The 17,142-nt window shown below is 40.7% G+C and overlaps 1 protein-coding gene across 5 annotated transcripts; it reads left to right on the top strand.

Moving 5' to 3' along the window:
- Nucleotides 1–113: 113 nt before the first annotated feature.
- Nucleotides 114–17,073, top strand: supt20 (SPT20 homolog, SAGA complex component). 5 transcript variants are annotated; one of them, XM_063485745.2, is made up of 24 exons: nt 114–1,015; nt 1,529–1,624; nt 1,768–1,803; nt 1,952–2,077; nt 3,420–3,546; nt 3,644–3,747; nt 3,922–4,038; nt 4,148–4,201; nt 4,351–4,490; nt 4,699–4,855; nt 6,896–6,952; nt 7,099–7,176; nt 8,808–8,977; nt 9,075–9,107; nt 9,213–9,324; nt 9,490–9,595; nt 10,833–10,988; nt 11,374–11,686; nt 11,775–11,887; nt 12,084–12,139; nt 12,740–12,853; nt 14,219–14,309; nt 15,008–15,096; nt 16,216–17,073. In XM_063485745.2, the coding sequence occupies exons 2-24, from the start codon at nt 1,622–1,624 to the stop codon at nt 16,363–16,365; spliced, it is 2,502 nt and encodes an 833-aa protein (XP_063341815.1). In that variant the 5' UTR covers nt 114–1,015; nt 1,529–1,621; the 3' UTR covers nt 16,366–17,073. The 5 variants fall into 5 exon arrangements, with proteins under 5 accessions (XP_063341815.1, XP_063341816.1, XP_063341814.1 ...); XM_063485746.2 differs by having other exon boundaries at nt 115–1,015; nt 11,772–11,887; nt 12,776–12,853; XM_063485744.2 differs by having other exon boundaries at nt 116–1,015; nt 11,772–11,887.
- The last annotated feature ends 69 nt before the right edge of the window (nt 17,074–17,142 follow it).

Below are 17,142 nucleotides of genomic sequence, written 5' to 3'. Positions count from 1 at the left end.
TGTTTTTTTAAAAAAACAACTTTAAAAACATACAATATTATAAGACATGTAACTGTAGATGCATTTACAACATGTTTTTGCTTCTTTTTTTTAAACTTATTCACTTGTGAAATTATAGAACTATCCATCCATCCATTCTCTTCCACTTCCTTATCAGGATTGCAGGGAGGGGGGGTCCACTATCCACACCAACTCAGCCTTCTCTCTCTAAACCACTCAGTCTAAACGGTCCCTCTGATATACTCAATTCTAATCCTGTCCACAGTACCTCCCAATAAAAAATGTCATAAGCATCTTCATCTCTGCCACCTACAGCTCGGCCTCCTGTCTTTTTGTCAGTGCCATCTTCTCCAAACTATACATCACAGCAGGTTCAACTATCATCTTGTAAGCCTTCCCTTTCACTCTTGCTACTATTCTTCTTTCACAAACCACACCTGAAACTCATCTCTACGCACTCCACCATGCCTGCACTCTCTATTCATCTACTTTCACTCTACTCCTTGCAACTTCCCCTTTCTGCCTACCTATGACGGCATACTCCCGTATGGTTTGTGTCATTTCGCTCTCAAAACATTTCTGTTTGAAAGAAATTCCAGTTGACTTTATCATAAACAATAACCAGTTTCACTCTGCAGGAATCCCATCTGCTTCCAGGTGTGCCAATATGACCAAGCTGCTTGAAGTAATGAAAGTAAATAAAGTTGAAACCTCCAGAGGTCTACATCTGCAACTAGTTATGTGCTTGCTTTAAGTTTGGGACAGCCTCTATTTATGAACAGTTATAGCCTATTGTAAATATATAAATATACCTATAGTCCAAGAGTACGCGCAACTTTGTAGGCGCTCAGTATGGCTCCGCCCACAGCTGCTCAAACCGGAAGTTTAGCTGTTGTTGACACACTGGAAGAAAATGGCTGCTGCTCCGACTTTTTTTCAATGAAGACACCGATATTTCAATTTCATTTCGTTTTCTTACATCGGAGCTACAGTCGACCGCTATGCAATCTAAAAGGCAAGTCGACTCTGTTTGTTTAGACTGTCGTCGCTTGTTCGGGTTGTGTCTCGGAAGACGTGAGCCTGGCAGCGTAGCTTGTAACTTACAGCTTTGCCCACTCGGAACGGGTTAGCATGCTAACGGTGGCTACGTTAGCCCAACGGTCAGGCATCAACGAGTTCTTGCTATTCGGCTGCTCTCTCTTGGCTGGGCTCACAGTCACCAGAGTTCACTAACCTTTGCTGTTTTGTTGTATTAACTCTGACACATCGTGTGGTCATGTTTACTTTGTTATTGCATTTTAAAATATAAGCTAATGGTAAAAGAACTTAGATGGAACAGTTTGGCTCATCAGTCCTTGCAGCTGCTTGTGTGTGGCATCTCTGAGTGTCAGCTGGATGATTTGGCATCAGCACTCTCTTACCAGCGTGCCAGCAACACACTGAGTGCATCTCTATGAATGTACCAGTAATCTGTGTTTTTGTTTTCTCTTCACGCTGCCTGCGTGTCCTCTGTTGTGTTGCCGTGCAGGCTGTGAATGGTCACTTTAGGAAGGTGACAGTGTGGGTCAGAAAGGACAGCATCGTCTACCGTCACTCAGCTCGCAGCTGGCGGTGGACCACAATGGTAAGTTTAATCTCTGCCAGTTCATTCATCTCTACATAGACAAAGGACTCCTGCTGTAGTGTTTCATGTCAGATTCCGATCTCTATTGGTCTGTCACTTCCAGCTGTTGCTGATCTGTTTCACTTTAATTTTATCCCCCAAAGCAACAAGTTTTGGAATATGCATTGGATCGAGCGGAGGTAATATAACCACTGTTTTTTTTTTTTTTGTTGTGAAATAAACTAAAACTATGTACTCAGAAACATGAAACACAATTTATTCATCGTGTTATTAAGTCCTTTCCTGCCCCATTATTCATTAATAACGCGTGTGTTATTTGTTATTCAGTACATTGTTGAAAGTGCTCGACAACGACCAGCCAAACGAAGAATTTCATCTGGCGGGAGGAAGAGTTTGTACCAGAAGCTCTATGAGCTCTACATAGAGGAATGTGAGAAAGAGCCAGAGTTAAAGGTTTGTGTTATGCACCATGACTCACTTGTTACTTGGTAATTACTGGATCTAATAAAACCTTACTTAAAACCAAGCTTGGGGAATGATTTGGAAAAAGTGGATTTTTTTTTTACAACACAAAACCGCTTTGTTTCCCGTCACCTGCACAAACACGTTTTAGCTGTAGTAAAGTTAGAGAAGCAACAGTTTTGTAACAGTGATTTACCCCAGTAACTTGTGGATCCAGAACTTAAAGTTGCTTCCTGCTTTTGTTTACTGCGAAACCTGCTGAATTAACCTGGACATAACTCACATTATTATCTTTAAATAATATAGGAATAAACATGTACATGTTTATTAAAGTATTATAAACATTAGCTCAGGAATATGTAAATTGGCTTTCGTATTTGTTCATTGGAGAATACACATTCTATCATTTTTATAAATTAATGGATCTGTATATTACTGCTTCACAAATTTGCCAAACAAGTTAAAGATTCTTGGTTTGATCTGGGGAGTAGACACAGATTTCTTTAGGGCTGAGCAAGGAAGGTCATCCAGCGTAAAGATCTGCCAAATCCAACATGCTACCTGCTGTGGCAACCTCTTGTGAATAAGGGAGCATTTCAAAGTACCTTTTATTTTATTTGTGTATTTTTTATTTAGAATTGTCATGCCACTGGGGAGGAAAATTGTTGGTTAAAAATTCTCTTAGAGAGACAATTTGTTCAAGAATAGATTTACATACTTTTTCTTTTGTTGTTTCGATTGCTTTGACGAGAGTTGTCTGATTTTTAAGATGTGTCTTTTCTCAAATAAATCATAACCTAAACCCACCAATTGTTCAAAAAACAACAACAAAAAACGTTGTTCAGCAGCCTCTTGCAGGATCTACTTTCCCTCTAACTAACTACATTCACTACATAACTTTGAAGAAGGAAGTCTATATCTAGCTGTGATAAGAGATTATTGCCAGTAACAGCATGACAGGATATAATCATTTACGGAGTCATCCTCCCTAGTGGCATTCTTGTTTTTTCATTGAAAAAAAATAAAGAAAGGTAAACTAGACCCTATGTTAAGTTGCTTATGACAAGGTTTGTGGATTTTCTTTTTTTTCTTTGGAAAGAGACACTGCTGCTAATCTGTATACATGTTTCTTCTTTCTTCGGGGTCGTCTAAGGCTTCACTTCGAGGAGTCCTTGGTTCTGTTGCACTCGCCACAAGAGAAATATCTTTTTTCTTTTTTTAAGAAAAAAGATTTTTTTTTTAAAATGCCATTAAGCAGGTATAACTAATAAGGTTTGTGCTTCTAATGAGGAGAATTTGTCTTTTGTGTGTTTCGTTTGCTGTCTCTCTGAAGAATTTGAGGAGAAATGTGAATCTACTGGAGAAGCTGGTGTCTCAGGAGTCTGTATCATGTCTGGTGGTCAATCTGTACCCTGGGAATGAAGGCTATTCTTTAATGCTCAGGGGCAAAAATGGATCTGGTAAGTCAAGTTAGATCATTACATATGACCGTTGGGTTTTGTTTTTTGGCTCTTTGTGCTGCAGTTGTCCCACCTGCATGTTTGTGTTACTTTCTAGATTCTGAAACCATTCGCCTGCCATATGAAGAAAGAGAACTGCTGGAGTACCTCGACGCTGAGGAGTTGCCTCCTATTTTGGTGGATTTGTTGGAGAAATCACAGGTTGTGTGCAAGCGTGGTGCATTTTGAAATCCAATCATTTTAAGCAAAAGATGGTGCAAAAGTGTCACATTTCTGCTTAAATATATAAAGAGCTAAGAACCATGTAAGGTTTCTATTTTTATTAGTGAGCTCCCTGTGTTTGTAACCACCTCTTGGTCATACTTTGTGTGTCAGGTGAACATCTTCCACTGTGGCTGTGTAATAGTAGAAGTCAGAGACTACCGGCAGTCTGGTAATACCAAGATTCCCACCTATCAGAGCAGACACATCCTACTGCGGCCAACCATGCAGGTAAAGATAGAATAAGATTATGAGGAGGCATGAGTGGAAAACCACATTAGATCTTTAGCACAATAAATCTGACTTACATTATATTCATAACAACTTTGTTTCCCTGCAGACTCTCATCTGTGATGTCCATGCCATGACCAGTGACCACCACAAGTGGACACAGGTAAAGTATTATGTTCAGTATGTTTTATCTGAAACACGTTGTTGTTTGTTTTCATTTAAACTGCATTTGGATTTACTAGTGTGGTGCTCCATCCCAGAATTTTCCAGGCTCAGGTGTTTTCTGTAACGTGTCCTTTCTCTTTGCTTTAGGATGACAAACTGCAGTTGGAAAGTCAATTGATTTTGGCTACAGCTGAACCTCTGTGCCTGGACCCCTCCATTTCTGTTACTTGCACAGCTAACCGCCTGCTTTACAACAAACAGAAAATGAACACTCGCTCCATGAAACGGTACTGAATACCCTCTCGTGCTCATCTAGGTTGAAGCCAGCTCAGTGTGAAATCGGTTATGCCAGGATAAAGATCTCATTTACGGATGTTTATTTTGTGAAATTGAAGGCAGGGAAGTGCAAGCTCTGTGACTGTGTAAAGGAAAAAAGCCAATAAATGAAGCAAAGACCTTGGTTTTGTTAACATGCGTTATTTGTTTGCTTTGTAGGTGTTTCAAGAGGCACTCTCGAGCTGCACTGAACAGGCAGCAGGAGCTCTCCCACCTTCCCATACCACCACAGCTACGACTCTACGACTACCTACAGAGAAGAAAAGAGAGGAAACCCGCGCCTGTCATAGACCTGAAGATCTCAAAGATCGGAAACGTGAGTGGGAAACATCCACACAGTTTGTAAAGTGTATACCGAGGTTCAAAAGTATGAACTGGGACTACTACTACTTTATTATAGATTATATTTGTATCTCCGTGTATTTTGTCTGCTCCATTTGGCTTTATTAACAGTATGTACTCCACAAGTTTGTGTAAAACCTGAGGGTCCATGTTATTATAATGGATGCAGGTGATCCATTTTTTTATGCCATGCCCCTCAATTCAGTTCAATTCAGGTTTATTTATGTCGCTTCAAATCACAAGTTAAAGACCTTGCAGTATTCAAGAGGAAACCCCAACAATGAGGCAATCCCCCTCATGATCAAGAAATTGTGACAATTGGAAGGAAATATTTAAAGAAGCCTCCAGCAGAATCCGGGTCAGGGAGCAAAAAGAGCGAAAAAGGAGATAAAACTAAACACAGACGAATGCCTGAATTGTGCTTCAGTTCAGGCATTAGTCTGAAATCTACGAAATCTACATGCAGGAAATCTACGTTGTAACATTGTAACTTGCAGTGTAACTGCAATCCCCTCTTAGACATATGCCATAATCCGCGCCAGTCATGCTGCGTCAGCCCCAAGTGTGGTTGCATTTCTCAGGAGGTACACATCAGGTTACGTGGAAGGTGAGGGCCTGAATCCAAACTGGGATTTGGTTTCACAGCAGAGGGCCCTAATAGCTGAAGGCACTGCCTCCTGTTCTAATTTAAGGAATTCTAGGAACTACAAGTAAGCCAGCAGTTTGAGAGCAAAGTGTGCTTTTGGGATAACATGATACTAAGAGGCCTTTAAGATATGATGGGTCCTGATTGGTCAAGATTTTGTATTTTAGGAGAAGAATTTTAAATTCAATTCATTCAATTTTAACAGGGAGCCAATGAAGAGAACCTAATATGGGAGAAATATGATCTGTCTTGTTAGCACTGTTGGTGCAGTATTTTACATCCACTGGAGGCTTTGGTAGCCTCTAGGCTAGGCGTGATTGACTCTGAGAAAGCCCTTCTCAAAGACAGCACAGTTAGTTCTGATGCTGCATTTCCCACTGTAACTATGCTATTTAGTAAGTAACACTGACCTGGAAATTTCGAGGTACAGCCGTAGTTATAACAGAGTTGCTGTGGCACCAATATGAGCATCTTCTGCTTCAGTGGGAAGACATAGGTCAAGGATATCTGACCTTTTGTACAGAAGAGTTAAGATAAATGCATTATCTTAACTCTTCTCAATCAAATTGAAAAAATTTGCTTCAATTTGATTGCTGCATTAATTATTTTTAGCTCATCCAGTCAATGGCCCTATAAGTTTATTCAGTGGTGAGGTGTCTGTCTGTTCCATCCCTCCACAATTCACAAGAATTGCTACTCCTCCTTGATCCATCAGATTTTAGTGAAAGAATAATAATTAATAATTCTGGATATAACTATTTGTAAGATTCTTTGATTTCTTAGTGGATTTGAATCCTCATTAGATTACACAGCCAATCAGTGACAACAGAACTTATAACCTTAATTCTGCACAATCACTTCTGAATTGTGACGGCTCACGAGCTGGATGAGCTACTATCTCACTGACATTCTGGTCATAAGTAATAACTTAAACACTTTCTGTGTTTTTGAATGTTTCTAAAAGCTGATACTTTTGTGATCATTTACAGTTTTACATGAAAATGTGACACATAAATTTGGCATTTTCCTAAATGAGAATCATTCGCCTGTTTGTTATGACAATATAATTGTAGATGATGTTACTATGTATAACAGCCATGGTAAAATCTCGGGTCTATTCACTGTGTCCCAAAGCACAGATCCCATTTTTTTGTCTATTTACATCTTTCTAAATTATCGACTAAACCCAAAGGGAGTCATTAGAACAATAGATGAAAACAAGTTGGTGTGTCAGTACTCTGGTGTGTTCCTCTTTACTGTTAGCTATCGTTGACAAAAATCTCACGTCACTTAATTCTCACAGATTTTCTCTAACACCTCCTGTTTTTCTTCCTGTTGTTCTGGCTTGTCAACTATCATCTCTTGCAGTGTGTTGACATGTGGAAGCAGAACAACTGCCAACTAACTGTGCCCAAGGAAATTGATGTGAGTAGCTCTTTTATAAAACCCTCACTTAAATACTTGATCCAACACTACTTATAAAAAAAAAACCACTTAATACCACACAAGTGATTGCTTGACAATGAAATGTGCACCCTGTAACAGACAGTTTTATATGTATGTTGATTTAGGTGGAAAAGTACGCTGTGGTTGAGAGGTCTTTGCAGTTGGCAAACTCTGAGCATAAAACTGTGATCTGGCCTGCTGAGGTAAGTTTGGCAGCAGATAACCTTACATTGTTGAGATCATTAATGGCTGTTTGCTGTCAGAAATAAGCAAGGAGTGTTTGTTTGAAATGGTAATTATTTCTTTAAAGGAAGAAAAGCAAACATTTACATTCTCACACTCTACAGTGTAGTTCTTCCACAAATAGTGACACAGTTGCTGCAGGATGGCAGCTTACTGGAAAGTGATAAAGGTGCTCTGCAACTTGGTTTTATGCATTTACTTAACCAGCTGAGCCAAGTCTCCTATTGCAAAGAGATGTCACAGATAAGTTGAGCTTACTGGCACAGACTGATTCAGATTGATTCCAACTCGTTTCTGTTTGTATATGAGGCGGCAGTTATATACAAATCTTTTCTAATTTGTCTGAGAGTGATAGCAGTCAGTCTGAGTCAGACCACAGGTGTTTAGAGACATCTCTCCCACCAAGCAGCCTTTGCAATTGCAAAGTGTTTGCACAGGATACATAGTGGGAGGCAACCTGTCTCTAAAAAACTGAGATAACTATGGTGCAGCTACTTGCAATTGGTTTTCAAGGGAAAAAATAAATTAAAAAAATTATGCAGTTCACAGATAACCACTGATTTTTTTCCCTATCCACAAGGAGGTTGTCCTACTTTTAATGTTGTGGGACTGACCAATAAAATGACCGAGTTGAGGTTGTTACTGTCACCTTTTTATGCTGTGTTTTTTAAATACCTCCAGTTGCTTGTACTTGTACTATTTCCTTGTCCGTGACAAACATGCTAAAATCTTCTGATATGATTAATGATGGTTTTCAATCATTTTTATGTGAAAAAATAAAATAAATTTAAAAAAAAAACACAAATTCTACAAGAAAATTGACATCAATTTTTCATTTGTTTAGGCAATACTTGTTCATCAGGGTCTTGTTCAGCCTTTGTTACCCCCATGCTTCTGTTTAATCTAGACAGACATCATATTTGACTTGTGTTGCATTTAAAATACTTTGTGTAAAAAAACAAACAAACAAAAAACTCAGAAGCTTAATTATCAACAAATTACACTAAAATATAAAGCCATAAATTATGACTCCACATTAGTTTCCATTATCCTTTGCTACAACAATCGGTTAGTTTCTGTTTTAAAAATGGAAAAAAAAAGTTCGAGAAGTAGATTGTTAAACATGTGGCATGTAACATTTTTACAATTAAAAACATGATAATGGCAAATATAAATTTGAAGTTGGGGTCATCTGGTTGCTTGAAGGTTAAAGAATTGAAGCTCAATACAGGGAATGTGTCATTTAATATCCACATTAAAGACTGCTTACTCCCAAACTTACTCCCAACTCTCTTCAACCTCTGCTTCTTCTCAATATGTCTTAATGTGTTAATATTATATAAAGTCAAAATATTTATATAAACCAAGTTAGCAATACTATTCTCCCAGCATCTACAATTTCTATTGTGACTGTAGCATTGGAACTGAAGATGCTACAGGTAGTTCTACCATACATTAAATATACGGACTGTATGATTACAATACTTAGTTGCTAAATTTTGCACAATAATATAATGTCACTGCACACATCCGTTTAAGGTGTTCTTGTCATTAGATTTTTTTGTCCTCTTATTTTTTTTTCCTTACACAGGAAGTTGTAGATGACTACACATTTGAGTGTGAAGTTGGGGGCCAAGCTCAGAGGACCAAGGTTTCTATTTTCCAGTCGATGGGAGACCCGCTTGTGTACGGGAAGATCTACTGTGCTAAAGAATCAAAAGCAGAGGACGACACTTCAGACCTAAAGCTCATACATCCTCCGTAAGGACACCTTTAAGACAAACTGGTTATATTAAACTGAATTTAAAATGCTGCTTTGATTAAATTAATCTTCATCTTTGTTGTGTGTCATTCACAGTTTCCTCATAGGTTCAAAGATCGATGCGGACCGGTAAGTCACATTGTGGGCTGCTCTTCAGAAATTCATTCATTCATACAGACTTTTTAGGGATCTGGTGTTAGAAAGTGTGATGCAAGGTTTTTGTCTTTTTAACAGGTTTCTTACTCAGTACAAAGGAGTGTATGAGAGAGACGTCAAGTGTCAGGTCAAAGTGTCCCATAACTCAGGCAACATGGGTCAGGGGCCTCCCTCCCCCAGCAAAGATGAGGTAAACATGAGGATTCATACTTCTTTGCTTGGGAGTTAGACTGATTCAGATGTGTCAAACTGATCAGTATTTGGTGATTTGGAATTAGTGCAGATGAGAACATTACTTTTGGGTTACTCTTGTTATGCAGTGTGGCTAAAAAACAGGTTTAACTGTCACACGCAGGGTGATGGTATTTCTCCACTGGTCCAGACTTCTCTGTTGGGAAAAGGGGTGAAGCACCGGCCCCCTCCCATCAAACTGCCGTCAGGATCAGGAAGCAGCTCCTCAGGTACAACTTCTACTTCTAGTGCGATTGTTCATTGACATCACAAATCCTTAATTAGTGGCTAAAAACACCCCGTATTTGTGTGCTATTTTGAAGGGGAAAAAGGGTTGCAGGCAAATCTGATAGTTTGATTCTTTAGGATAATTAAGTTGCATTATAAGAGAGGCATTAAGTGCACTGCAAACATGTTTCTGAGTCTGTTCAAGGTCATTCTCAGCAAAGGTGGAACCAGATTTGCTCTAATAGTGCATTCTTTTTGGAAAAGAGTATTATAAATTAGAGATGGACCGATCCGATATTACGTATCGGTATCGGTCCGATACTGACCTAAATTACTGGATCGGATATCGGAGAGAAATAAAAAATGTAATCTGATCCATTCAATATCACAAAAGCATCTCACAAAACTTGCGACATAACGTAACCGAGCTCATAACCTTAGCTCGTCGGAGCCGTATGCATCACGTGATAGAGCAGCTGTGGCCTGCGAGACCTGTCGGCGGTGTGGTTGAGCATTTGGAGCCTCGGTACGTGCTTCCAAACCAGCATTTAATCTCCGAGAAGCTATCCCAGAGAAGTAAAGCAAGTGTGTAAGTTCATCTCTGAATGTTTGTAAAGCATTCCCACGTTAAGCTTAACAACCGATATATGGAGCGACTGCCTCTCATTCTCTCCCTCTCCTGCTGCTACTTCAATCATGAAGCTGATCAATGATCTGCTGATCGGCTTTTCTGTCGCGACTCCCATCTCTCATGTTAGTTTATCGCCCACTTTGCGCCAGAAAGTGCATTAAATTAAAGTCGATTATGTCAATTAAGCATTATGAGGTGGAGGGTGGGGGTGGTTCCCTTTTTTTTTTTTTTTGCTGGGAGTTGGCAACCCTATTTATTAGGTTGCTTAATATTTCCACAAATTACTCTTTAAAATACCAGCATAGGAAGGATGGTGTAGGGTTTAAGTTTATTAGCTCAGTATTGCTGAACTATGAAATATTTTGGGTGCAGTGTATTTTTTGCATACAGGTATAACAGAATAGCTTTAGTTTTGTTTTGTTTTTTTAAACTTGAGTACGAACTTACACACAAAGCAGCAAGATATAAAAAAAAACGTTTTATTGATATATCGGATTTATATCGGTATCGGCAGATATCCAAATTTATGATATCAGTATCGGTATCGGACATAAAAAAGTGGTATCGTGCCATCTCTATTATAAATATGTTATCTCTTTATTTTTCAGGTAATCCATATAGTTCACAAACCACCAGTGGTCTACTTAAGTGTCCTACACCCCCTCCAGCCAAAAGCCAGTCTCTGAACAGAAAGCACTCAATGGAGATGGGCCAGGTGGGCCTGCTGTCACCTGCCTCCCTCTCCCCAATGGGATCCAATCAGAGTGAGTGCTGGAGTCCGATTAGTTGTTCTGGAATGTTTTAAATCTGCTTTAAGCTTCTGAATTTTCCCAATTTGGAGTTTTTGAACATATTCTGATAAATTATGTTGACAAGAGTCCAGTTTCTTAAGAAAAATGGAAAAACAGTAACATATTGGGAGCTTAGCAAATACACATAATACTGGACCACTGCAAGCCCTATTCTCTGTAGTATTATCAAAGGATTAACTAAGATGTCACGCAAATTGACATTAAAAGGGGGATCAGGTTTGGGTATAACTAGTGCCTCATAATTTAAATTTAGTTTTAATAATGGATTTTAATTGACTGAAAAGTACTGTGTCTTGTTAAAGTGTTGTACTATTTTGGCCCTCTTTCCCCCTTTCAGGATCGGGAACCCCCAAGCCATCTACCCCAACGCCTACCAATACGCCATGCTCGACCCCTCACCCCCCTGATGCCCTCTCCGCTCCTCTCTCAGTGACCCCTACCCCTTCAGACCCTCCCTTGGTTCAGAACCAGTCACAGAATGCCCTCCTCACACCTTTTACCCAACAGCCGCTAGCTTTAAGCCAGACGCTGCCCGTCATGACCATTCCCCTGCCCACCATGGGTACATCCATCACCACAGGAACCACATCGTCACAGGTCATGGCCAATCCAGCAGGGCTCAATTTCATCAACGTGGTCAGCTCAGTCTGGTAATAATTTTAAACTGTCTCGAATGCCACATTGCACCTGCTGATCACTGTCGCTTTTAATAATGATCTTGTACTGTCTGTGTAGCAGTCCTCAGGCTTTGATGAGTGGCTCCAATCCCATGCTGGGTACAGGCTTAAACCTGAGTGGAATCCTGCCAACTGGAGGGTTGATGCCTACCATGCAGTCTGCAGCACAGGCGGGTAAGATTCCATAGTCATGTCCCCCTTTTTATTACCTTTGTATTACATTTACAGAGTTATTTTTTAATTAAATCCAGTTCTAGAGTGTGTACCTGTCCAGTAAAAAAAAAAAAGACTGGGTCTAATGACATTAGAAGAGATAAGATAAAGCCCTGATTGTCTCGCTGTTTCGTGGTAACTCTGATTTGTGTTCCAGGGAGTCCTTTTGGCCTGAATAGCAGTGCTGGGTTGAGACCTCTGAACCTACTGCAGGTATGACTCTACAGTTTAGTCTTAACACACTTTCAGTAGCATGCACTGGGTATTTGTTTGGCATAGTGACTTAGTCCTGATCTTCACCTGTGTTGTCACACCTGAAATAGTGAAATCAGCAGCTTAAATTTCCCCACACCTCATTGCATATGCAATGTAGTGTAAACCCTTGAAAGTGCTTTAGTGCAATAAGGGGCATGCATCTTTTGTTATGCAATGTCCTGACCTGAACAACAACTTAGCTTGATAACATTTTTACCCCCTCTACCTCTTGAACTGCTAAGAGTCTCTTAGCAAAGGTTTTTTTGCTAGAGGAATAGCAGCAGAAGAAGTAAAGGATGTAATCTGAATGCATACACAGCCTGTTTGAGGATCACTGCTTGTGCCATTCCCTTTATAGTCCTTTGTAGCTCTGTTAGTCTGATAGTAGTAATGATCAGTGCCGATCTCTTTGTTAACGCTCCATTTCCTTTTTCCTCCCTTTTTGGTTACGTGTGCATCATTCCTTTCCCTCTGCCTTCCCTCTGTCCTTCATCCTCATCTCCCTGTGTTTTGTTCCACCACTTTTTGTTCGTTGGTGTGTGTATTTTACATCTTCAGATCCCCACTGGTCCTCTCATCTTTAATTCTCTGCAGCAGCAGCAGCTGTCTCAGTTCTCCCCACAGCAGAGTCAGTCAGCCACCTCCAGTCCTCAGCAGCAAGGGGGGGAGACGGTGAGACTCAAAAACCATATTTTCATAGTATAGAAGAACACATCTTAATTAAATTACAGCAACAGAGGGATGTTAGAAATTATCTTCTAATAAATATGAGAGGTTTGATTTTGGTCATGTTTAGTGTCCATCTTCACAGATGTGTAGCTTGGCATCATTTAGTTAGTGAGCTAAGGCACACCTATTAAAAAAATATAGAATACAAAAACTATTCACACCTGTGAACTGAGAAAACTAGAATGGTTTTAAAGGGAGCGCTGTACTGCCTCTTTTCCACTTGCACCTACTCGGGTTGACTCGACTTGGTTTTTTAGGGTTTTCCATTAGGTGGCAGTACCTGCCACGTACTTTTTAGTACCTATTCAGCCCAGTGATCCAAGCGATCTGAGTCAATCCGAAAATGTGGCATCAACAGATCTCATGCGACCGATTGGCCAATCAGTGGCATCACTCAATGAGTCATGAGTGCGACTCCTTCACAAAAATCAAATCCACCATTTTAGATTAAACGCAGCTCTACTCAATTTCATTCATTTTCCATTACAGTTGAGTGCCATCTCAATGTGTTTTCCGTCGTTATAGCAACACATCCAAAAGTCCCATGGCGTCATTTTAATGCGACACAACACAGCAATGGAGGATATCGAGATGATGGTGTACTACGCTGGGTTTTTGTCATTTCCCTCGTTGCTGTGTTGTAAAAATGTTGGGTTTGATTTTTGGGAAGGACTCGCTGTCATGACTCATCAGGTGACGCCACTGATTGGCCAGTCGGCTGTATGCGGTCTGTTGATGCCACATTTTCAGATCGCCGAGTAGGTACTGCAAAAGTACACCAGGTACTGCCACCTAATGGAAAACTAGAAGGCCAAGTTGAGTTGAGCCGAGTAGGTACAAAGGGAAAAGGGCTATAATTAAACTAATGTGATGGAGTAACTGGGCTGCATGTCAAACTGACTAGGAAAAAGTCACAACTACAAAAGAAATGTAGTCCTAAAGAGGCGAATGAATAATGGCTTTAGAACAACAATTTGAAACTACTGAACCTGATAAATCCTGCCTGGATTTGAGTCATTGCGAAATATTTAAACCTCTTAATAGTTATTGAGACACTCTGCATCTTAAAAAAGATTAATTTGAACAAATCTGATTGGAATAACAGGGAATGGCGTCTAGCAGCCGTGATGTACAGAATCTGTAACCACTGCCAAAACTTTTCACTTCTTAACGATATGGGACCAAAATCACTACTGCTTGCCCCTTTTAATTTTTTTAAATATATATGTGTGTGATTTACTGTCACATGTTCTGCTTTGGTGGCAGTTGTGTGTGACAGCCTTGTGTTGTCTTTGACTTTCTTCATAGAGTGACCAGGGGTCAGATCAAAGTTTAGGGAACCAGCAAACGGCTGTCATAAATCTGGGAGTGGGAGGCTTCATGTCTCCACAGGCAGCAGGTATGAGCCGCACAAGCATACACACACACACGCAAAACATTTCTCTTCATTAACCTGTTCCTAAACAAAATGACACCGTGACACTAACTAGTACTAATAAGATAAGATGTACTAATGTATTCATTACTGTAATTACTGTTCGTTAGGACTGTTCTCAGTCTGTAACTAAACATGACCATTTTGTTGAAGTTAGCCATTGTTCCTCTCAGTGGAACATGTAACATCTGACAGGAGAGACTCAACTTCCCCTTCTTCTCTGCCACATTTTCTCTTTTCTTTTTTTTAATTGTTTTTTTTTTTTTGCCCCCACCCTTCTGTCTTTCCTCCTACACTCTCCTCCTGTCCCTCTTCTCAATTTGCCCTATTCGCTAAACTCCCTGAATCTCCCGATTCACGCTATTTCTCCATAATGCGCTTTTTAAAACTCAACGCACACGGCCATTTATCTTTGGCCTCCCTGCAACATTTGGTTTTGCTTCTCTTTCTTCCATCTCTGTGTGTGTTTTTGCACTCCTGAAACCACAACTCACCCCTGCTCTCCCGCTAATCCTCGCAAATATTCTACTTTTTCCACTTGTTCATTTCCTGTCTTTACACTCCCCCCCCCATTCCTTCTTCTGCTGCTTCTCTCCCTCTCGCCATCATGTCCTTCCCTCTGGGGCTCCCTGTCTCCCTCCTCCCCTTCCCCTCCACCTTAGTGCTGTCCCAGTTGGGCTGTGGGCTGGACGGGTCTGGGCCCCCGCTGCCTTCTCCAAGGCTTCAGCAGCAGCACCAGCCACAGATCCAAGTAATACGGCAACATTAACATCCATATACACATATAGAGTTTGTAAGAGCCATTGAGATTAGACACACCTGCTTCCACCAGCTCTCCTTGTTTTTATTTAGCTTGCAGGCTTCTGTTGTGCTGCACCATAAAGTGTGAGGGAATTAGGTAAACTAGCTTTATGACATATAGGTTTAGTATTTTTATCACGTTAATGGATTTTAAAAATAGCTTCCATCCATAGCCTTCATATAATACTGAGATAGTTTTAGTATAAACCTTATTCTTTTCCTAAAATAAATAAATAATTATAAGTTTTTATAAAAATCTTCTTTCAGATACATTTTATAGATAAACACCATTCACTCCATATTGTGTTGTATGTTTGGTTACTATGCTGTTTGATAAAGACCACAGTAGCCCCAGTACTCCCAGCAACCCACACACCAGAGCTCGCGGCACTTCCAATGGCAACAACTAACAAAGTGTCAGAGTGGGAGGCATGTTCTTGCACAGCCATTTAGCAGCAGGTTCTGAAACTGTGTCACTGGGAACAGACCGCTGAAAGGTAGTCGACGGCATTGCGACAGAGACATTAAGTTGTTCCACCGTAAGCATGAATCTGAGTTAAGATTTTTATTTTTTTTGCCCAGTTGAGGTTGCTGGCTTACTCTGAGCACAACGCACGGTTTGCTGAGCTGCATGTTTGTTTGTTTGTTTTTACGCCAGGATCACAGCCAATAATTTTTGTCTTCCAGACGCCACTGGTGCTGCTTGACTGTATCCCGCCTCACTCCCCAAAACATGACCTGCCCCAAATCTTATCTCTTCCTTCCTCTTCCTTCCCTTCTGCAACCCATTAACCACTCTCCTGTGTTTCTCCGCACACTCCTCTTGTATGTTCTATGTATCAGGCTTTAGATCAGCTTCACTAACCCATGCCAGTTGTAACACACAAGGCACTCTGCTAGACGACGTTTTAGCAAGGGATTCCAGTTAACATGTCTTAACCGAGCTTGAGATGCTTACATAAACGTTAAAGTCAATATCATTGTTTCTTTCTGCATTATCTTATTTGTAGTAACATACTGAAGTCTATTTTTTTTGTCCTTCTTCTATGTTTCTTTTTGCACTGAACAGTTGCAATTCTTGCAGCACCAAATGCAGCAGCAGCAGCAAATGGCTATGGGAGCAGCAGCTCCTCAGGGGGGAGCGCCACGGCACCATACCGCCAGCCAACCAAGAAGTAAGAGGAAGAGGAGCACGCCTCAGCCCCTCCCCAAGTCATGAAAGACTTAAATCACACTAAAACCTTCCCCCCGCCCAAATCCACACACAAAAGGACGTGAATGATCCATATTGTGCTCTTTACCTGCCTCGCTGTCGAGAGTGTAGGCAAAAAAAACAACAACGAAAAACCCCACAAAAAACTCTTTTCTGTTTGTCTTTTTCTAGCTGACAAATTTGTATGTAATGGTTGTCAGATGTTTGGGAGAGAACCAAAACTGTGTCCACCATAGGGGATGGGGGGGTGTTAGAAAAGGGAGCCCTAAAGTTAAAAAAAAATGTTAATGCTATTTTTTGAGATGACACAGAAGAGGATTGTTGTAAGTAGTGGGCTTCCACAATAACGGACCACCCCCCTCCATTGTGGAAGAGCTGTCTCTGATGGAGGCCCTGTGAACTGAGAGGATCGCAGATGCACGTTCTCAGAGGAATCCCCTCGAGAAGCCCGATCCTCCTGCCTCTGCTCGGTTGACCCAGGTAGAAACTGCCCTTTAAGCACGGATCCCGACTGAGCTTACCGACACCAAATCCTCCCTGTGTAACCGTTACATGTGAAATGCAAATCTGATCTTGGAATTGTGCCTGGGGGCAGCTCTCTACCTCTCAGTCTGTTGGAAGTCTTTCTTCTCTTAAGCAGTCCCAGCACAGGGCTCAAACGAGGACTCAAGATCATCATGCAAGATGGTGTACCTGCTTTTGTACAGCACATTTTGAAAAGGCATTTCCTTTTAATTAGTACAGGAGCCATGAGCGTATTCTTACGAGACATCAACTGAGTGT

This window comes from Pelmatolapia mariae, linkage group LG10_11 (assembly GCF_036321145.2).
Source record: "Pelmatolapia mariae isolate MD_Pm_ZW linkage group LG10_11, Pm_UMD_F_2, whole genome shotgun sequence".
NCBI lineage: Eukaryota > Metazoa > Chordata > Actinopteri > Cichliformes > Cichlidae > Pelmatolapia > Pelmatolapia mariae.
The sequence above is the reverse complement of the archived record's forward strand: the minus strand, read 5'-3'. Positions and strand labels throughout refer to the sequence as shown.

Excerpts from the sequence above, each read along its gene's own strand:
- supt20 (XM_063485744.2), top strand. Across the intron at positions 9,108-9,212 it reads TCAAAGATCGATGCGGACCG|GTTTCTTACTCAGTACAAAG; the intron begins GTAAGTCACATT and ends TCTTTTTAACAG. Across the intron at positions 14,310-15,007 it reads CATGTCTCCACAGGCAGCAG|TGCTGTCCCAGTTGGGCTGT; the intron begins GTATGAGCCGCA and ends CCTCCACCTTAG.